The sequence below is a fragment of the Aquarana catesbeiana genome, linkage group LG06, assembly GCF_042186555.1.
Source record: "Aquarana catesbeiana isolate 2022-GZ linkage group LG06, ASM4218655v1, whole genome shotgun sequence".
Lineage (NCBI taxonomy): Eukaryota > Metazoa > Chordata > Amphibia > Anura > Ranidae > Aquarana > Aquarana catesbeiana.
Genome location: NC_133329.1, coordinates 75,267,226 through 75,290,638, shown reverse-complemented (window position 1 = coordinate 75,290,638; position 23,413 = coordinate 75,267,226). Strand labels below are relative to the sequence as shown.

The 23,413-nt window shown below is 44.1% G+C and overlaps 1 protein-coding gene across 1 annotated transcript; it reads right to left on the bottom strand.

Annotated features, from left to right (window-relative positions):
• Positions 1 to 207: 207 nt before the first annotated feature.
• LOC141148620 (nmrA-like family domain-containing protein 1) lies at positions 208 to 14,221 on the bottom strand. Its single transcript, XM_073636228.1, has 5 exons — positions 14,036 to 14,221; positions 10,161 to 10,399; positions 6,517 to 6,766; positions 1,679 to 1,869; positions 208 to 485 (listed from the first exon to the last, which is right to left on the bottom strand). The coding sequence occupies exons 1-5, from the start codon at positions 14,073 to 14,075 to the stop codon at positions 306 to 308; spliced, it is 900 nt and encodes a 299-aa protein (XP_073492329.1). The 5' UTR covers positions 14,076 to 14,221; the 3' UTR covers positions 208 to 305.
• Between the last annotated feature and the right edge of the window lie 9,192 nt (positions 14,222 to 23,413).

Below are 23,413 nucleotides of genomic sequence, written 5' to 3'. Positions count from 1 at the left end.
ACGTAAGGACATTATTCCAACTAATCAACAATATAAAGGACATTCTTCCCACTGATCACCAATGCAAGAGGCATTTTTCCCACTGACCACCAATAAATTGGTTTGCGCAAGGGCTCCCCAGACCTGTAAATTATTTCAAGGGTTCCTTTGGGGTAGATAGGTTTAAAAAGTCTGGTTGGACTATATAAACAATTATAATAGACTAAATAAACTACAACGTTTGGGTGATTTATTTGGAAAACAGTCACCTTGATCCATGTAGAGCAGGTAGGTTTACAGGCTGATATAGAGTATATATGACAGCATTATAAGTCCTTAAAAGCTTCCTTATTTTCTTCCATAAACTGCTTGAAGGTTTTAACATTGCAGTTGAGTTTGTGGGTCAGCTCCACATTGCGATCTGGTCTCATGTGGTAGAATAAGAACATACTGGTCATCTCCTGCACTACCGGGAAGTTCAGTTTTACGTATGCCTCAGGGGTAATCTGTATACACAGAAATCAGATATTAGGAGGAAGACTTTTTAAAACAGAATGCCATTTATGAAATAATCTGAGCCCCCCCCCCCCCCAATAACAAAGACTGTTCTTTATTATATAAAATGTATATAAATACCTACTACTTTTCCCATCATGCACCTCAGGGAGAGAGCATGATGATAGTGCCTAGAACTACAAGAGGCATGAGATAAAAAATGCATGAGGCAGGAAGCAGTTGGGCAATTCTTTAATTTTGGCAAGGGAACCACTCAATCTTTAAAACAATTTGTATACATGCAAAGAAACCTTGAGAAAGACTAGAAATTAGCTATTCGATTCACTGGACATTCGTCAAACAATTGAGAAAAAAAAATTGTGAACCCCACTGAAGTCTATGGGAGCTGAATCTTTTTTCCTGGCCTTTTTCAAAGCAAAATTGCAAGCTTTGGGAAAAAAAAAAAAAAAAATGAATGAGTGGCTTGGCACTGTCAATAGGGAAATGCCCCAATGCAAAAAAAAAAAAAAAATATTAAGAAATACTGTTCAGTGGGGAGAGGTCCCTCTGGTTTATGCGACTTTGCGGGCAGCATGGTAAAAACACAAATCCTGCCCTATAACAATTAATGGCTGTGCAGCTGCCAGAACCCTAGCAACCAAAAACCTCATCGGTTGCTAGGATGTAGGGGACCAGCCCACATAGTGCCCTTGAATTCTTTGATGCAGGCAGCCACCAGCATCCTAGCACCCAAGGAGAGGAAAGCCATTCATTTGGTGGTGGCAGTTATACAATCATTAATTGAAAGACGTCCAGCTGCAGCAGCTGAAGGTTTGGTGGGCGAGTGAACAGGCCATTTAGTTTGCCCATTTGGTGAACTGCTAACATGTAGAGTTCAAGTCGAGCCTTACGTAGCCATGAACCTCATCCCTAAAGCAGATGCAATAAATGATCGCAGTGAGGAGGTACTCTGCTATAACTGTAGACTAGTCAACAACACAAAATTGAAGTTCTGCTTTAAACCTCATTGCAGACATTTTTTAAAAAGAATTAAAATAGACCCCAGCTGGTGTTAAAAATCTAATTAAAAAACAAAATGTATCGGCTGCAGCTGCTTTCACTTTCTGAACATGTATTCCAGTGTAGATGATGGCAACATCACCAGAAATAAGTAGACAGTCCTGTAGGTTATGGTCAGCCTCACCTTGGAGTCTACGATGGTCTTGCCGGTCACCTCGGACATGATCTCTGCATATTGTTTGATGGTTAGCTTGTCTGCACTCAGTCCAATATCCTTCCCAGTGTATTCAGAGGGATTCTTCAGGATGTTGCAGACAATCGGACCAAGGTCCTTGACTGATATCCCATCCATTGGAATGTCTCCCATAGGAATGACTGAAGGAAAATTAATTTAGGACAGAACAATGAGAAAGTTATAATAAATAGATTATGGGTCACTCAGGTCAAACATATGAAAAAAAAAAAAATCTGTGTTCCCCTCACTTTCTGTCCTACACCTAAAGACAAAACAGGAAGTGAGAGGAAATTTCTCCAAAGTGAGGAAAAAAAATCCCTTCTCGTCACCAAAACAGGTGTCTCCATCTTCTTGTTCCAGTGACAATTGTAAAATTGTGGAATTCCCATCACTTCCTGTCCTGAAGGCACAAAAGGAAGTGGAAATGTCTCCAAAGTGAGTAGAAATCATTTCTTGGACAGTTGTCACCAGAGCATGTACAGGCAGTCGACTTACATACAGAGACAACAGGAAGTGAGAAGAAGGACACATAGGGTCAGTGCCCCCAGTTGAAAAAAAATAGAGACCCATAGATTACATATTGAAAACTGATCTTATTAAAATGGATACAATGATTTTTTTAAACATAAATTAGGATGGACAATATGGTTTTAAAAGTAGAATGCTTAGGGAGTGAAAAATAAAATGGATTAAAGATAGAGATTTGACAAGCTGCCTCAATTCTGTATGTAACAAGGTCCCAGGCCTCCTTCGGTCTAATGAGAACCTCCAGAGCCAGAGATAGCCGACATCCTCCTGTATGTAGTGGGTTGCAAGGCATAGTGGGTGCAAAGATGGTGAAAGTCTTTGGGCGCCAGACACTTCTTGAATGCAAAAGAAAGTTTATTTCTCTTAACAAACTTTTCTGGGGGAAAGAGGGTTAGGACCAGGACACCCTTAGGTATTTGCAAGTTTAATTGGCAAACTCCGAGACTTCAGTAGGAGGTCAGCCATGCAGGGAAAGGCATCCAGCAAGACGTCACATCTGCACGTTCAGGAATGCTGTTCTATGGCAACAGTCTTTAACAGTTTCTAACTTGAACTTTAACAGTTACTTTAATTTGCACTACAATCTCTCCTTGTAGTTCTTCAGCCCGCTGAGCTTCCGGTCTCTCACTAGACCCACTGATTCACCATCACTGAATCCCTTGAGCTCCTTCAATCTTTACTGTGGTATCTTCCTCAATTGTCACCCCCGCTTCTCTGCTGGGTCCCTAGCTTGGCACTCTACATACCTCTCAAGCTTCACCCCACTGGCCTGCTCGGTCCCTGGCTTGACACACAAGGCTGCTCCGCAAACGTCACCTCCGCTGGATGGGTCCCTGACTTGATTCCCACTGAAGTTTCCCAATTCTTCACTGTCCTCGGTTAGTGAGAATGCTGCTCCGGTACTTGCTTCAGTTACTCACTGTGGTCCCCAGTAATAAGGCGGATAGTCCCTTACTGGCGACAGCTTCCCCTCTTTCTTCGACCACGACAGGTTCTCCGTCCGGCAGAACCGTCACTTCTGGTTGGACTGCAAGCCGTAGTCCCAACCCTGTGTTGCTCTCTTGCTTCTGGATAGGCCCTCAGACAGCCTAGCAGCCAGATATGCCCAGGATAGGCCCTATCTCTGGCCTAGCAGCCCGGGCAATATGACACACGCCCACCCAGACAGCCGCCCAGGTGGCACAGAACACAGATCACCTGACTCCACCCAAATATAGAGGCTCTGCCAGCAGGCCAGGGGATCCAAGAAAACCCCTGCCCATTGGCCCAGATACCCCATTAACCCATAACTTGACTTTGGGTTATCCTTCTCCTAGTACCACCAAGTACCTGGCCAGCTAGTGGTAGAAGAGAAAAGTGCAACAAAGTCAAACTTAGGGAGAAATAAACAGATCTCTAACCAGGGCCGGACTGGCCTACAGGGATACCGGGAAATATCCCGGCAGGCTGGCTGCACTAAGTACCGCTGGGGCCGCTCGCTGCCTGTCAGCAATCTAAAGAGCAGTGGTGGCCGCCGCACTATGTAATGGCTGTGTCACTGGCTGCACTAAGTACCGCTGGGGCCGCTCGCTGCCTGTGTCAAAAATTGTAAAGAGCAGCGGCAGCGGCCACTGCCACACTGGCTGTGTCACTCACTGGTCACTGTCTGTGTGTCTCCTCCGTGCCGGAGCGCCACCCACCACACTCATCATCTAGAGTAATATGCCTCTGTCTGTGTGGCTGAGGGGGGGGGGGGGGGGGGAGCAGGAGAACGCCGTGCTGCTTCATTTTTGCCTTCATGACCATGACTCGTCCCGTGCGGCGCCAGCACCGCCCACTATCTGCACGAGGAGAATAGAAGTGAATGGCCGGCCGTGCAGCTGCAGCACAAGGAATTAAGGTATTAAAAATCTCTCTCTCTCTCTCTCTCTGTATACCATCAAACGCTGCCACTGTGCTCATTGGTTGCCAACACTGTGCCCTATCCATCATCTACTGTACCCATCAATTGCAGCCACTGTGCCCCATCAAAACGCAGCCACCGTACCATCAAACGCAGCCACCGTGCCCATCAAACGCACCCACCGTGCCCATAAATTGCCACCACTGTGCCCATCAAACGCAGCCACTGTACCCATAAATTGCCACCACTGTGCTCATCAAACGCAGCCACTGTACCCATAAATTGCTGCCACTGTGCCCCATCAAATGCAGCCACTGTATCCATAAATTGCTGCCACTGTACCCATAAATTGCTGCCACTGTACCCCATCAAACGCAGCCACTGTACCATCAAACGCAGCCACTGTACCCATAAATTGCCACCACTGTACCCATCAATTACAGCCACTGTGCCCATTAAACGCCAATTGCAGCCACTGTGCCCTATTAGCCACTGTACCCATAAATTGCCACCACTGTCCCCATTAAACGCTGCCACTGTGCCATCAAACGCAGCCACTGTGCCATCAAACGCAGCCACTGTGCCATCAAACGCAGCCACTGTGCCATCAAACGCAGCCACTGTGCCATCAAACGCAGCCACTGTGCCATCAAACGCAGCCACTGTGCCATCAAACGCAGCCACTGTGCCATCAAACGCAGCCACTGTACCATCAAACGCAGCCACTGTACCATCAAACGCAGCCACTGTACCATCAAACGCAGCCACTGTACCCATCATTTGCCACCACTGTGCCCATTAAACACATTTTTATGTGTAGTAATTAACTACTACTATTTTTGTGTCTTTGTGAGTAATTTATTGTGTCTTATCTATATAGAATGCACTCTTTAAATGTGCTTTAAAATGCATGGTTTTCCATTTTATGAACAAGAAAATAATGCCGTTATGCTGTTGGGCTGGTATAATAATGCTATGGGGCTGGTATGACATTTTTTCCAGGGCTGGTTTTCATTCCCAGTCCGGCCCTGTCTCTAACAATCAACCAGAATAATTATTCCTGGCAAGTAAATTTGTGAGGAGCAACCCTGCCTAAACTCGTGTGCTACATGTATATGAACTGTTGTACAGTATATTAAAATTATAAATGGTAATAAGGGATGAAAAAAGATTAGCAATTCATATAGGGAACTCCTTGATGACAGAATTGATCATTCATACAGAATATGAATATCAGAGGTTTCAATGTAAGTGAATCGAGTTACTGAATGCATCTCAAGTGAACCACAAGGATTACACAATATATCAAAAGATACTTATCCTGTGAGCTACCAATTAACAGATGTTGCAACTATGTATAATAAAATACAAGTAGATATTCGGAATGAATGAGTAGTTTCAAACTATATCAAATAAAGCCTGACAGATGTTCTATGCCACTCTATTCAAAACAATATAAGAAAAAAAATATTCATTTTAGATATACTTTACAAAATCAGGGTGAAAAGTGTGTTCAAAATGGTGAATACAAGGGTGGCAAATGAGACCCATGCGACCATGGGGGACACTCCATTCTTACTGCTGCTTAGTAGAATTGGCATGTATACACAGAGCAGCATTACTACACTGATACATTGGTTGCTAGCGTATTAGTTGCTAGAACACTGGCAGCTGAGCCACAGTGTCATCGGTTGCTGTGCAGGGTCCTAACAGCCAAAGATAAGTGTCAAAAATGGGTTGGCATCCGGAGTATCCAGTACAGCAGGGTAACAAGAAACATGCATAAGCGGCTGTTATCCTGGCAAGCCACCCACAATCCACCAAACAAGAAGCAGAAACAATGTTTGGTGGATAGTCTCAGAAATGAAATGGCAAGCCAAGGCCAACTAAGGCTGTAGCCTGCAACTGCAAACCATATAAGACCACTATCCTAATAAGATTGTGCCTGCTTAGGAAGCATGTAAAATTAGAGAGTCTAAAATAGGAAATGGCATAAAGGCCAGTTTCGTCTTCCTCCAGTATTCAGACTGTGGTCTTAGGTCTGTAAATTGTAGGAATTGTGGTCCTAGTTTCAATATTTGCCTTATGCTCCATAGAAGAATGGGGAAGGGTGCTATTACCTTACTTGACTCCTAGATCTTTGGACTTTTCCTCCTCAGCAAAAGTTGAAACAGCTGATAGCTGGAATATTTTATGAATCAACCAGTCAGGTCACTAAAAATTGACAAAATTCTTAACCTCGTTCCCTTGGTGAGGGTACTTAGACCTTTCATAAATGTTTCACAGTTATTTTTGTTTCACTGTGCATTTTAATTAGCCATGAAGATCATCTGGAATATTACATTTAATGTGTAAAATATTCCCCTTAAAAACTTACCCAGCTGATACGTCTTTCCATCTTGGGATTTCTGTGGCTTGCAGAGCGTCAAGAAGTTCTCGAAGTAGAAGGCAAGCCTTACGCTGGTCATGGGTACTTTAATTTGTCTAATGTATTCTTCCACTACCCCTTTACTATCAAAGTGAGGAACTTCCAGCTTGCCTCCGGTAAGTTTGTAGACATTCTCCAGGCCACTGTAGACCACATGCTGTAGTTCCAGCTGTTTGCAATGATCTGCGATCTGTTTTCCCTGAAAATACATTAAAGTCATTATTAGCGGACTCGAACATAACATAATTTACACATTTCCTGCTAAAACTAAAGGATAAAACTGTATTGCGTTAATAAAAAAAAGCTCAGTGTGTGAATGAGGTATTGGGGCTCATTCACATTTGTGCTATGTACTGTATAGTGGTTTGTTTATGTGGCTGGAGCAGTGTGTAGGCAACCTATGTTACACTATGGGGATACAGCAGCTGTATGAACATAGCTGCAGGTCCTAATTGGACAGGCGTGTGGTTTCAGGTGTATGGCCCATAACACAGACAGTATGCATTCACCCACACCTGCAACCCTGTCAAATTAGGATCTGTGGCTGTGTTTGTACAGCCCCTCGGTCCCATATAGAGTAAAATGTGTCTCCGGCCGCACAAACAAACCGCTCTTTCACACTTTATAAGAACCCGTGTGAGTAAGCCCATTTTTAAAAACATTTTTTTACAATTTTTTCGTTATTATTCTTTTTACATTTTTTTGCAATACTGTTGGGGGGGGGGCTTTGGTGAAATATCAGGGATCTAAACAGACCCCTGATATCTCACTTTTGAGACAGAGAAAGAGACTAGTGACATACAGTGGGGACGGAAAGTATTCAGACCCCCTTAAATCTTTCACTCTTTGTTATATTGCAGCCATTTGCTAAAATCATTTAAGTTCATTCTTTTCCTCATTAATGTACACACAGCACCCCATATTGATAGAAAAAAAACAGAATTGTTGACATTTTTGCAGATTTATTAAAAAAGAAAAACTGAAATATCACATGGTCCTAAGTATTCAGACCCTTTGCTGTGACACTCATATTTAACTCAGGTGCTGTCCATTTCTTCTGATCATCCTCGAGATGGTTCTACACCTTCATTTGAGTCCAGCTGTGTTTGGTTATACTGATTGGACTTGATTAGGAAAGCCACACACCTATCTGTATAGGACCTTACAGCTCACAGTGCATGTCAGAGCAAATGAGAATCATGAGGTCAAAGGAACTGCCTGAAGAGCTCAGAGACAGAATTGTGGCAAGGCACAGATCTGGCCAAGGTTACAAAAAAAATTTCTGCTGCACTTAAGGTTCCTAAGAGCACAGTGGCCTCCATAATCCTTAAATGGAAGACGTTTGGGACGACCAGAACCCTTCCTAGAGCTGGCTGTCCGGCCAAACTGAGCTATTGGGGGAGAAGAGCCTTGGTGAGAGAGGTAAAGAAGAACCCAAAGATCACTGTGGCTGAGCTCCAGAGATGCAGTCGGGAGAAAGTTGTAGAAAGTCAACCATCACTGCAGCTCTCCACCAGTTGGGGCTTTATGGCAGAGTGGCCTGATGGAAGCCTCTCCTCAGTGCAAAACACATGAAAGCCCACATGGAGTTTGCTAAAAACACCTGAAGGACTCCAAGATGGTTAGAAATAAGATTCTCTGGTCTGATGAGACCAAGATAGAACTTTTTGGCCTTAATTCTAAGCGGTATGTGTGGAGAAAACCACACACTGCTCATCACCTGTCCAATACAGTCCTAACAGTAAAGCATGGTGGTGGCAGCATCATGCTGTGGGGGTGTTTTTCAGCTGCAGGGACAGGACGACTGGTTGCAATCGAGAGAAAGATGAATGTGGCCAAATACAGGGATATCCTGGATGAAAAGCTTCTCCAGAGTGCTCAGGACCTCAGATTGGGCTGATGGTTTACCTTCCATCAAGACAATGACCCTAAGCACACAGCTAAAATATCGAAGGAGTGGCTTCACAACAACTCCAAGACTGTTCTTGAATGGCCCAGCCAGAGCCCTGACTTAAACCCAATTGAGCATCTCTGGAGAGACCTAAAAATGGCTGTCCACCAACATTTACCATCCAATCTGACAGAACTGGAGAGGATCTGCAAGGAGGAATGGCAGAGGATCCCCAAATCCAGGTGTGAAAAACTTGTTGCATCTTTCCCAAAAAGACTCATGGCTGTATTAGATCAAAAGGGTACTTCTACTAAATACTGAGCAAAGGGTCTGAATACTTAGGACCATGTGATATTTCAGTTTTTCTTTTTTAATAAATCTGAAAAAATGTCAACAATTCTGTGTTTTTCTGTCAATATGGGGTGCTGTGTGTACATTAATGAGGAAAAAAATGAACTTAAATGATTTTAGCAAATGGCTGCAATATAACAAAGAGTGAAAAATTTAAGGGGGTCTGAATACTTTCCGTCCCCACTGTAGATCCCCAAGCCTTTTTCTGCAACCCTCAGCTGCACTGCAAGATGAATGATCAGGAAGCTCTCTGTATAGAGGCTCCTGTTCACAAACTGAAGCATAGTAAACACAGTTTACCATGCGTCAGTTATGGATGAACACAGTGAATGATTGGTACTGATCACTCACTGTGTTCATTTAAAATAGAAAGAGGAAGGTAAATATGACAAGGGATGTGGACAGAGAGGGTGATCGGTGTGACGTGGGGGGGGGGGGGGGGGACTGTAACCGATCCCTTTTAGTTCCTGCAGGGGGTCAGTTCCAGTAATTCCCCTCTCCATCACCGTACCAATCACCCTCTCTGTCCACATCCTTTTTTCTCCTGCTGCCTGGACCCCCCTGTTATCAGCTGACAAGGCAGAGCTACTGCAGGCAATGGAAAGATTCCGACAGTATTGTCAGGATTCACCTGGCTGCCTGATTGATAGCTGCATCAGTCCCCTCTCCAGCCCGGCACTCCAGAAAACACTGGAGGAGCAGAGTGTAGAGCAGAGACAGAGCAGACCGAGAACTTAGCTGGTGTTCATGAGAGTGGCCAACTGACTGGTCTTGTGATCACCAGGACAGAAAATGATGGGAAATCATCCCAGCAAGACACAGAGTATAAAAGTACATGTAAGTAGCCGAAAAAGTAACCCTAGCTGAAACACTTTGCTAAAGCACTGTGTATCATAAACAATTACCATTTTTTGTATTACGATACCTGCACTTCAGCGATGCCTGAACGGCATTTTTTAGGATGGGTTAAATGAGGGTGACAACAGTGGACCTTGCCTGCCTAATGTATGTCAGCAGAGCAGCTTGTAATCTCCATTGGGAGGGCAGGTAAAAACTGGGAGACAGGAACGGAATCTTGTCACTCAAACAGGAAATACCCGAGCAAGGACTTTCATGGTAGGATCACCGGGGACTATTTTATGAAAGCTGCACTCGTAAAAATAAAATTTAATTAAATGACTTGAAATTACATAAACATTTTGAAGCTTATATGAGATTTTACTGAGTCAGTAAGGGGACAAGAAACCTTTGTGTTGTTTAGAGAACATTGTCAAGGAATACCTTCCCCATGTTTGCAGAAGCAACTTCAATGGAAGTCAGTCTGCCGCTAAGTGAAGTCATCATTTGTTACCTGTTTGATCTCCTTATCCTTATCCATATGTTCCCAAAAGTTGGTGACCACAAAAGCTCCATAAGCTCCCTTGAGGGCGGCCTTCACACTTGTCTCATCGTCCAAATCCGCACATACGACCTCCGCACCAGCTTTCTTCAGCTCCTGTGCTGCCGGTTTAGTGACATCACGAGTCACCGCCCTGACGGCAAACGATTTGTCCTGTAGAAGAGCCTTGACCACTGAACCACCCTGTGCACCTGCAAGAGGGGAATCAAATGGGTAACCAAGCTTGGGTATGGTCTGAAGAACAAAATGCCAATTTAGGAGCTGGTTTATACCACAATGCACAGAAAGCGCATGTGCATTGACGCGCATTAACCACTTCAGCCCCGGAAGATTTTACCCCCCTTCCTGAACAGAGCACTTTTTACAATTTGGCACTGCGCCGCTTTAACTGGTAAATGTGCGATCGTGCAGTGCTGTACCCAAACAAAATTTGCATCCTTTTTTCCCACAAATAGAGCTTTCTTTTGGTGGTATTTGATCACCTCTGCGTTTTTTATCTTTTGCGCTATAAACAAAAAAGAGCAACAATTGTGAAAAAAAACAACATTTTTTACTTGTTTGCTATAATAAATTTCCCCAAAAAGGTTTTTAAAAAAAACACATTTCTTCATCAGTTTAGGCCAATATATATTCTTCTACATATTTTTGTTAAAAAAAAAAAAAAAAATTACAATAAGCGTATATTGATTGGTTTGTGCAAAAGTTATAACGTCTACAAACTATGGGAAAGATTTATGGCATTTTTTGTTTATTCCTTACTAGTAATGGCAGAGATCTGCGATTTTTAGCGGGACTGCGACATTGCGGCGGACAGATCGGACATTTTTGACACATTTTTGGGACTACTGACATTTATACAGCGATTAGTGCTATAAAAATGCACTGATTACTGTGTAAATGTCACTGGTAGGGAAGGGGTTAACACTAGGGGCCAATCAAGGGGTTAAATGTGTTCCCTAGTTAGTGTTTCCGACTGTATGGGGATTTGACTGACTGGGGGAGCTGTTCTTACTTACAAGGGACAAATGATCTGTCTCCTCTCCTCTAACAGAAGAGGCAATTGCAGGCCACCCGCGAACGCGCCCGCCGGCCATGCGCATCAGGTCCCCCAGCAGCTCTTAAAGGAGATAATGTACCCATACGTTGTTTTGCGCACCCGTGCCATTTTGACGTATATCAGCGTGAGCCGATCGGTGAATGGTTAAGTGGGTTTTTTTAAGCATTGCACTAGGTTTTACTCTGTGTTTAACTGCATTTTTACATTTGCCTTTTTTTTTCCCGTACAGGCCACATCTAAGATTTAAATTCTAACATAACGTTTTTTCTTTTTGAGAGGCAAATTTGGATTTGTTGGAAAGAACAACAGCATGGTTGCTAATAAACTGACAATACTGTATGCATTATAGCTATCTATCCAACAGGTGGCAGTGGCACTGCAGTGTTATAGTGTGTTATTCTATGTAATGTGATCACAGGATGTTCTGTCTATGTTCAGTGTATGTACTTGTATGCTCCTTGTTCCTGTTTCATGTTTCTCATGCTGTAAGACATGCATTGAAAGCCTCCATAAAAATAAAGCCGTTTCCTGTGTCCAAGAAGCTTCCAGCGCATAATTTCAATACTCTGCACAACAGGATTGATATTTATTTTTGTGCATTGCTTTATGTAGCACACCCCACGTAAGAGCTGCTGAGTTAGGATTCCCCATTGTTACACGGCCAGGCACACAGCCTTTCCTTTATGCATTCAGAGGTAGAAAACCGTCCTTGGCTTGTTTTTAGGTTTAATTAGGGGTTGATAACTTGGATAGGGTAAGGAATTATGGGATGCCCAACTTGAGAAAATGTCCAGAACTATGAACAAAAAGGACAACTTCTTCTTCTTCCTTCCTCCTGCACAAAGCTTGGTTCACAGGTAATTACTCCTGCTGACCACTCCAGGGGAACTAACAGTCCTTAATGTTAATTCAGCAATTGCCCATTACATGGCTGGGAACATCTTGTCCCTTGATGGATAGAGTAGCACAAAATAGAGTGAACAGCATCTCCTTCTACATCTCTGCAGATCCTGAGCGCAGTTCAACGGCTGCAGAAGATACCTGCCCACCTGGCTACTTGCTTCCCCAGTCCTGCCCGACTGGCACACTTCCATGGAGATTCCCCAAGGCAAGGATGAAGACTAAGCCCACTGCTGTCTTCAGAGACCACTGTTGCAGCTGACAGTCTCTCCCCTTGTTTTGTCCCTGTACCAGGTTAAGCCTACACACTGTCTGTCTTGCTCTGTCCCACTGCCTCTCCTGAGAGCCGGTTCACACTAGAAGCGGCACGACTTGTCGTGTGCAGGTCACCGAGGCGACCTGCACACGACTGCCACGGCGACTTGCAAGACGACTTCTGTATAGAAGTCTATGCAAGTCGTCCCCAAAGTAGTACAGGAACCTTTCTTCTAAGTTGGAGTGACTTGCGTTGCTCCAATTAGAACGGTTCCATTGTACAGAACGGGAGGCGACTTGTCAGGCAGCTAGGTCGCCTGACAAGTCACCCCCGTGTGAACCAGCTCTGAAGGTTCTCCTCCAACTGCCTCCTGTGCTGGGTGTCACCCTCCCTGGCAGGGGTTTTCCTCAAGGGCCACCGACAGCCTCTCCTCAGCACTCCATCTTCCACCCGACTCCCCTTGCTGGCATGGCCCATGTTTATTTATGGGATTTTCTCAGTCCCCTGCCAGCTTATCACTGAGAATTGGCTGAGGTCCCATAAATATTCAAGGCAGTCGTTCCCCCGTCCCCCCGCCCTTGTAACCCTGACCCAATTCAGTGACTCAGGTGTATTCCTGGCCAGAAAAATGCTTTTTCCTACTTTCAATATTAGTAGCACACACACTAGAGGGTGCTACAGTTACATAAAAATGAAGACATGCTGCATCTTTCTGCAAGGCAACACACCTGTATGGTGTAAACGGGGTACATAGAAAAACAATTATCTGAAGAGCAAAATGGCAGTTTAACAGCTTGTTCACGCCACAATATGCATTAACGCACATGCTCATTGACATTAAATTCTTAATGCTTTGTTCTGTGATTTACTGGATGTTGAACTGAGTTTTTGAAGGCATTTTTTTCTGTACAGCCCACATTAAGAGTAAAAAACGTAAAACTTTATTTTTTTTTTAAATCATGATAAAGGCACATTGACATGGCATTGTGTAAAAATGCAGATATGGTGCATTTTCATGCATGCACAACAAAGCACATGTATGGTGTGAACAAGGTACATGGAACACAATTGTCCAAAGTGCAAAATGCCAACTTAAAGGCTCTTTTACACTGAAACATGCGTAAAAAGTATACGCATTGACAGGTGTTGACGTGTTTTTCAATTCACTGCGCATTGTTTTACTGAGAATTAAACTGAATTTTTACATGCACACACATCAAGGGTCAAAATTCGAACACCTTTATTTCTTATAATAGGCACATTGTGCTGGATTGACATACTTTCTTATTTGTTTCTGCGCATTATGTAAAAATGCAGGCATGCTGTATTTTTATGCAATTCACCTGTATTGTGTGAACAAGATACATTGAAAATAATTGTTTTCTATGTGTCCTTGCGTTGAGCCTATGTTGATCAATGCAGATCAAGACAAATATGGTGTGAACGTAGAGCCATAGCCTGTAATTCAGTTGTACAGGCAGCTATATGCAACACCTACACATATCAGGACTGTCTTGCAAAGTAAGGGACACCTGCCAAACATGCAGGGAAGTGGGCCAGGTCAGAGCTGGTGCATGAGAAAGAACTGAAAGATTTGTGCATGCATGCATTTACCTGTGGCTCCAAAGACGGTGATAGTTTTCTTGCCAGCCATGGCTGAGGATGCAGGGCACTCAGATGACAATGGAAGTCAAAGAAGAGCTTTCTTGTAAAGCAACAAAGGTGGCCTGACTTCTTACTTCTGTCAGAGTTGCTCAGTAATGTGCACCACTCCCAGATAAATTAATTATTTTCATTCAGTTGGTAGACACCTGTTGGGTGTTGGTTTTGTTGGCAGAGGAAGCACCCAATCAGGGCTTTCCCTGGAGGAATTGCTGAGCATATTTATTTCTCCTTAAACTTATGGCTGCACTCACCAATTATCTGAGCAAATGAAATTGAAGTGTAAACTCCATTACTGGCAGAATCCTGCAAGTCATAGCTGTGCACGTTCATGCTCTGGCATGCTGCTGTGACTTCCTGCAAATGTAGGTGTGCCACCTATTTCTGTCTTCTCACATAAAATAGTATTTTGTTCATGTTTTGCAAACTGTAATTTATTTTCAATGCTTCTGGGAACGGCAGCTACTGATGTACCAAAAACGACTGCAACAGTATTTAATGGAAGGTTTTGCATGAGTCAGTATATCCATCCTTCATTTACTCTACTCCATGGAAGCCGTGGTTTTCATACACTGCTCTGATGACAGCCATAGGATAAGGTATGTCCTGTTCTAAGATGGTTTAATGAGCTATGCACTGATTCAGTTGGAGGGCTTTTTGATTTATTTAGTCCCTGCTCAGTGCTCACCATACCCGGTATGGTTTGACTGTCTTGTTGGGTCTCAAGCCCTACACCATAGAAGCCATGGTTTCCATACTCTGCACTAAAAATGGCCATAGAAGGGGGTATATTCTGTAAGAAAGCTTTACTGTGCTACACACTGATTCATTTGGGTAGCTTTTTGATTCTGCTAGTCCCTTCTCCCCATAACTGGTATGGTTATTCTGTCTTCTTGGGTCCCAAGCCCTACGTCATGAAAGCCATGGTTTCCATACTCTGCACTGATGACAGCCATAGAATGAAGCATGTTGACGCTTACCGACTCCAAATGATCTCCTATTACAGGAGATCACATTCGCTTGTGGCTTAATGCCCAGCCCGGGCCTTTTTGAGAGATGGAATGATAATCTCAGCGTCTTCCCAGAATGTAATCCTTCAGAGGCATGTATTGCCCATTGATCCCTGGCAACTGGATGCTTCTCCCACGTATACTGTGTGTGGGAGGAGCATCTAGTTGCCAGGGATCAATATATATATATTTATCAATCTCTCTCTCTCTCTCTCTCTCTCTCTCTCTCTCTCTCTCTCTCTTTTTCTCTCTCTCTCTCTCTCTCTCTCTCTCTCTCTCTCGATAGAGATGTTCTCTGAAGACCGAGAACTGAGCAGTCAGTGGCCTTTGATCATTCAGGTATTGGTCTTATGCCACGTACACACGATCGGACTTCTCGTTGGAAAAAGATATGATGCCTTTTCCCACGGGATTCCGCTCAAGTTTGCCTTGCATACACAAGGTCACGTAAAAGTTCGCTGAACTTACGACCGTCAAGAACGCGGTGACGTACAACACTACGACGAGTCGAAAAAATGAAGTTCAGTGCTTCCGAGCATGCATCGAATTGTTTCTGAGCATGCGTAGGAATTTTGCACATCGGAATTGCCACAGACGATCGAATTTTCGGATAGGAACTTTTTCCGACAGAAAAATTAAGAACCTGCACTCAATCTTTTGATGGCTGGAATTTGGCCAGCAAAAGCCATCATTTTCCGACGAAAAAACTCTCATCGGTCTTTTGCGGGACGAAATTCTGATCGTGTGTACGCGGCATTAGAGGTGGTGGGAGACGGATGCAGCATCAGATCGATGCTGTATCCACCTAGGTGAGTATAATGTAATATAATAGTTCAAGCATTGAAAAAAAATTGTGTTCTGATGGGGTGATCAGGCTTTTAAAACATATGAATGAGGTACCATATTGATGATCAAAGGAATGGTAAACAAGGTACACCCAATACTGACCCCTCCTTCTAAACACTATTATAGGGCGTACACACGGTCGGACTTTGTTCGGACGGATGTTGGCTCAAACTTTTTTTGTCTACACACGGTCGCACAAAGTTGTCGGAATTTCCGATCGCCAACCACGCGGTCATGTACACAACGTACGACGAGACTAGAAAAGGCCGGTTCAGAACCAAGCACGGCACCCTTTGGGTTCCTTTTGCTAATCTCGTGTTAGTAAAAGTTTGGTGAGAGACGATTCGCGCTTTTTCAGACTCGTGGCTTTCAGATCGTTTTCTGCCGTTCAGTTTGTGCTTGTGGGTTTGTATCTGCTCTTCAGTGCGTGCAGTCAGTTCGTATCTGAGTTTTCTGTGCGATCTTGCCCGCTCGTTGCTGTTTTTCAGGTCGCTCTTCACAGGCCTTGCTGTTCTTCAGTGCATTCTGTTACTTTGTTCTGAGCAGCCGACCATTTTCTAGCCATGTTTCGTATGCGTACTCCTCGTACAGTTCGTGCTGTGCGGGGGCTTGGTGTTGGGGTCCTGACCTTTACACAAGTCCAGTCCATGAACAGGGTGAGGAGGAGTTCATGGACCAAGAATTGGTTGCTTCAGCGTGACCAGTTCTCTCATATGCCTTTGCTCCGTGAGATCCGTGAGAATAATCCTGATGATTTCAGGAACTTTCTCAGGATGACGGACCCCGTGTATCACCGTTTGTTGGCTTCGCTGACCCCCTATATCAGCAGGCAGGATACCTGCATGAGGCAAGCCATCACTCCAGAGCAGAGGTTGGTTGCTACCCTGCGGTACTTGGCCACAGGGAGAAGTCTGCAAGACTTAAAGTTCTCGACAGGCATCTCCCCCCAGGCTCTGGGGATCATTATCCCAGAGACCTGTTCTGCCATCATCCAGGTCCTGCAGAAGGAGTATATGAAGGTAAGATTTTTATCCTTTTATATCACATTTTATTGTATTGAATGTTTGCTAATATATTGTATTTCTTTCCTCATTCCCTAATTACCATGATTGAAATATGCTGTGAATGTCCCCTTTGTTCTCATGCATGCTGGATTTTTATGTAATTATTATTTTAGGTCCTTCATACATATTTGCCCTTCAATAACCTCCCCAGCATGGTGTCTCCTGGCCTATATTCACCTCATGTAGTCACTTAACAATGTATTTTACCAGCTCTATAGTAGTGCTTTACCCCAAACACCCCCTAAAATGTTTGGAAATGTTATTTTTGATTTAAATTCTGGCAGAGTGCCAGAGGCTTTTTTTTGTTGGTGTCCCCAAATATTTTTTGTAACCCTCCCTCCCCCAGCTGCTAAGTCAGCTAATCCCAATTCTCTATCCTCAATCATCTATCTGCTGACTTTGCCAAACCCATACACACTATACCCACCTCTTTACTGGTCAGATTTATGGATGAATTGCCCAAAGCATGTAGTGCAAGGGCCTGCCTGTATACTTTCCAATGGTACTGTTTCAAGTTTTTTTATTCTATTATTATCTTGATAGGTAATAGCAGAATGTCCAAATGTCCTCAAATGTGTACAATGTGTATTTATATCTTTGTATTATGACACTTCTTACCTGTCCAGTGGTCTGCCAATAGCGTAACTAAGGAGGGGCTGTTCCAAGTAATACCCATTATTTAGGCATTCAGCTCTCAATGAAGTGAAGAGGGTTACCTGTCCAAGATTCCCCCCCCCCCCTATAATGTTAGAAATGGCCCATGAGAGGGGGGAGGGGGAATATGATAGGTGTACCTTATACTTTGGACTTGTTAAATTCCCATTACTAAATGCTATCTGGTGGTTGCCACATAATGTTTGTGCCTAATCTGCTTACCATGTTTCTGTGAAAAAATAGTAATGTTTATTGTTTTTTCCTCAACAGTTTCCTTCCACGCCACAGGAATGGCAGACTGTGGCCTCCCACTTTGCCCAGCGGTGGGACTTTCCTAACTGCGGAGGGGCAATTGATGAAACACGTCCACATCGTCCCACCACCCAACTCGGGGTCGTACTATTATAATTACAAGGGGTTCAATAGTATAGTGATGTTGGCGGTGGTGTCGGCTAATTACGACTTCCTGTATGTGGATGTGGGGAAGAATGGCCGGATGTCCGATGGTGGAGTCATCGCCCAGACGGAGTTTTACAGGCGTCTCCAGAATGGCAGCTTGGACTTGCCAGCTCCAGAGGACAATGTGGAAGGACTCCCATTTGTGTTAGTTGCTGATGAAGCGTTTGCGCTGGGGGACCACCTGATGCGGCCATTCCCAATGAGGACCCTCACCCCGGAACAGAGGGTTTTTAATTACCGGCTGGCCAGAGCCCGAAGAGTGGTGGAGAACACATTTGGAATCCTGGCCAGCCGGTTCTGACTATTTCTGACACCCATCCATATGGCGGAGTATAAACTGAACCATATTATACTGGCGTGCTGTGTTCTCCATAACTTTTTAAGGAAACATTCAGCCAACTATGCTGGCTCAGCTGGGCCTGAGGCCGGAATCCTACATCAAACCACACTGACGGCGCTTGAAAGTGGCCGTCCTGGCTTGCCCTCCCTGAGTGCCCGTGATGTCCGGCTACGCTACCTGGAGTTCTTTGCGGGTAGGGGGGCTATCAATATGCCAGACAATCTGTGAAGCCTTTTTATAATAATAATAAAAAAAAAAAAAGAAATTCTTGGTGGACATTTACTGCTTGTGTTTGTTTTAGCTGACCCTGACAGAAATGTGTTGAGTCCAGAAAATGTCGTGATTGTGTAACCTTATACAAAGCACTGTTGGCTGTTATTTCCTAAATGCAAATACACATTTCACTACAAGTGCACTTGCAACTGCACTGAAACTGCACTTGTAGTGCAAAGAGGATTTGCCCTTAGGAAATAACACCCATTTATGCAGAAAACAGCAATTACATCACCCCAAAAGTGTTGTATTGTAGTGTTGAGACAATAATCCACACATTCTTGAGTAAGCAACTTTTTTATACCTGCACAATCACATGTGCATTTACCAAAGATTTTTAAAACAAACCAACATGTTTGTTGTATAACAATTTTTGCAGTAGCATTATCAAAAATCGAAATGTCCATTTCAGATAAAACAGGCCTGTGTAAAACCAACAAGAAAGCCAAAAAACTTGAACTTACAAAGTTCACATTAGGTAAAACCTGATGGCTGTATCAGACATCAGTATTTAGAAACTGGGTTTGATATAGCGTTCAGATGGGGGGAAATCACCCCTGGAAAAGCCAAATTTGGAAGATGCACACCAATTTACGAATGTCAACATGTGCTATCTGCCATCAGGGGGGATCAAGGGACGTGTTTTGGGGGAGCAAGCCCTTCCTCAACGCTACTTTATAATTGAGGAAGGGGTTGCACCCCCAAATGATGGCAGATAGCACATGTTGGCACACTGTGTGCATCCTCCAAATTTGGCTTTTCAAAACATTGCAAAAATATTTAAAAGATTGGACCACAATCCAAAAAGTGATTTTGTGGGGTTTTAAATTCGCCCCAAAACATCAATGATGTTATTATTTTTTTTAATAACATCATTGATTTTTTGCTGTATGTTTTGCAGTTCGACATTACACCCCATGATCTCCCCGATCAGGATCTGGGCACTTTCTGATGTGAAACGTTCTGGATCCCTCACATCACGATCACCTAAAAAGAGAGAAAACAAACAAAAACAGGTATCAAAAATCTGCCACCATCCATCTCTTTTACCTGAGCCTGTGGTCGCAGACACTCACCTGTTGTGCTGCCAATCTCCACCACATCTTCTTCTTCCTCCTGCTCTTCTTGGGTTGGTGTTAGTTCCCCTTCTTCCAGAGGTGGAGGGTCTGTGGTCTCCTCGGATGAGGGGTGTCCTCCGAGTCTTTTCTCCCCTATGTAAAACAAAAATGGTATAATTAGCACACAGATATTTGATGGCAGAACTAGAAATAGGAAACATTGCTTGGAAGTGGGGTACAATTGTCTATTTTTTTGTATTTTTTGATGTATTTTTTTTATTGGCCTTTGTCAAGCTGCAATACTTTACCTGCTTAGTACAAGCTTCACAGATGGAGACCCCCCTATAGTATACACTGGAGCACTTGTGTGGCCCCCCTAATAAAAATGGTGTTCTTGTGTCCCACACTAGTGCTCCAGTGTACAGATGTGAAAACAGCTGCTCAGTGTCCTCTCCTTACACACAATCTAGTTGGCATTTCATTCTAGTAACAAACCCATCTACACAAACAACTATTTGGCATCCAAGTAGGCCCAAAAAAAAATGTGGGAAAATGCATATGGCCTAAACAATGGTGTTTTAGAGGCCGAAAGAAAAATGTTTGATACGAAGGAATAATGGGCCCATGAACATTAAAGTTGCCCTTTTAAACTGTACAATTAGGAAAAGCACATGGAGCAGCACGAACGCAATAAAGACAGAAAGAATAGGAACACAGCACAACTACTTACTTTTTTGCAGCACTCTCCGGATCTTTCGGTACTGCTCTGGCTCTCTCAATTTCAGGTCCGACCACCGCTTCCTGAGCTGATCTTTCGATCGTCGTACCCCGAAATTCTTGTGAAGGCTTTTGACCACTTTCGCCATGATCTTTGCCTTTCTGATGTTGGGGTTGGGGTAAGGCCCATACTTTCCGTCATAGTCGGACTTCTTCATGATGTCGACCATCTCCAACATCTCCCCAAAGGACATATTTGTGGCCTTAAAACGTCTCCTTCTGGATCGGGACGTGTCCGGATCCGGGCTTTCCTCCTCCTCCTCCTCGTTCCTGCAATTAGCACGCACCTGCTGTGACTCCGCCATGTGCTCTTCCCCCACTGCGCCAAACGAAAAGGGGCGGGGAATAGACTAGAAAGAACGTCAGGGGCAGGCGGAGTTACACGCATGCGCAGTGTGTATAAAGCGTAACACGCACGATCTGTGAGCGGAGGAAGGAGCATTGGACGCGCCGATCATAAGAACGAAGGTAAGAGACAAACTTGTGCCTATACTGCTTCTACATTGAAGCCTATATTGTAACAAGATTAGGAGAGTTTTGTCTGACATTAGGCTTTGTCTTGTGTTGTGTCTTGCAGTGAACATGGATATCTTAGTGAAAGACAATGACTTCATGTCAGTATTCATAGATATCTTAAGGGGGCTGCCCTGTCTGTGGGAGATTAAACACCTCCATTACAAAAACCAAGCAAAGAGGAAGGCAGCACTGGTGCAATTGTGTGAAATTGTGAAGCAGGTGATCCCCACGGCAGACATCACCTATTTAAAGATCTTCATTGGTGGCCTGAGGAGCACATATGTGAGGGAGCGCAAGAAAGTACAGGATTCACAGAGAACTGGAGCAGCAGATGACATCTATGTCCCCAGGATGTTGTACTATGACAGGCTGCATTTTCTGGCAGGCCAGACTGAACCCAGGTCATCCCTCTCCAGTCTTCCTTCCACGCTTCCTTCCCCCCCGGCTGAGGTTTCTGACGCCCAACCTGGGCCTTCCAGGCAGCAACATGTGGAGGAGCCCAGATTGAGCCAGGTATAGCATTCCTCTAAATATTTCTGCTTGTCCAATCAATGATGTTAACTAGATGTTAGTTTGGAGTACTAATTTAGGATTGTGATTGATGAAGCAAAACATTACAACCATGTCCCTTTTTCATACACATTGAAGGCTCAGCCAGGAGGTGGCCGGGCCGAGCCGGCTGGCTGATCTGCAGGTCCCTCCACCCCCCCAGAAAAGAGAAAGTGGCAGTAGGAGGAGTGCCCTAGAGGAGGCTACCGGAGGACTCTTTTGGAGGGCTACAGAGGTCCTGGGAGCACGACAGACCGTGGAGGAGGACATTGCTGCCGTCATTGCATATAAAATGCAGAAGATGGAGGAGGGCCAACAAGTCTTGTGTGAGGCGCTCATATTGAAGGCTCTTAACAAAGGTATGAGGGGCCAAATGACAGCTCAGACACACCTTTGCGATGGTCCTCCTCCTCCTCCTGCAGGTCCTCCTCCTCCTCCTCCTTCTCCTCCAGGTCCTCCCAGTCCTCCTCCAGGTCCTACTCCTCCTCCTGCCACATCTCCAACTGCACAGCCACAGCCCGGAAGGAAGCGTGAAAGGAAGACCAGAAAGTGAGGACCCTGGATCCAGTCTGGTCGGCCAAAAAATGCAGCCTCTTGTGGTGCCACAGCCTGGGGACACAGATGTCATCTGCTGCTATCCGGATCTCTGCGAATTCTGGAACAGACTGCCCTCCCTTACATATGGACTCCTCAGGCCACCAATTTTGATGTTCAAGAATTGATGTCTGCCGTGGGGGTCGCAGGCTTCGCTAATTTCTCCTGTTGATCCAGTGTTGCCTTCCTCTTTGTTTGGTTCTGAGCCCTTAATAAAGGATTTTTGTTTTGAATTATACTCTCCTATGTGTTTTACTTAAAAAATGACAGTTTTTTTGTGAGGATTCAGGTACATTTCAAATATACAATGTGAAATGAACAAGGGACACCAACACCAAACAATCTCCTTGAGATTAAATAATAAAAGATATCAATGGTGTTGGGGTAACTTGACACACAAAACACACAAAAAATATTCTGGAGTAAAAATAAAAATAACATTGAACAAAGATCAGCCTTTGAAAAAATTCAAACATTAAAAAAAAAAAAAAAAAAAGGCTTAAAATCCCCAAAAAAATTAAATAAAAAAAAAAATCTGTCAGATGTGACAACTAATAACAATATATTCAGGGAATCCCAATAAAAAAACAAAAATAAAACTTTGTGAGAAGTGTGTGTGAATATGAGCAGCAAAACTACTTCATTCTTGTCACATTATAAAGAAGAAGAGAGTGCGCTGTATTAAACCATTTTGAACATTGCAGCGTGACGAAAGTGCTGTATCCATTGCGAACGCTAAGTTTACCAGAACGAGCTGTTCCGTCTTGGAATTTCTTCTGAGCATGCGTGGCACTTTGTGCGTCGGAACAGGCCACACACGGTTGGAATTGACGCGATCGGATTTTGTTGTCGGAAAATTTTATCTCCTGTTCTCCAACTTTGTGTGTCAGAAAATCCGATGGAAAATATCCGATGGAGCCCACACACGGTCGGAATTTCCGACAACATGCTCCAATCGGACATTTTCCATCGGAAAATCCGACCGTGTGTACGGGGCATTAGTGTCCTGGCTGTCATTCTTATCCAGTGGTTTTAATGCTTCTTTAGTTGCTAACCTAGAACAAGCATGCAGATCAGGAGCTCTGACTTCACCCGCTGCATGCCTTGTTCAGTATAGTGGTCAGGGACAGCCAGGCAAATAGCATTTTCAGAAAGAGGTCAAAAACGGCAGATCATTTGCCTCAGTGGTT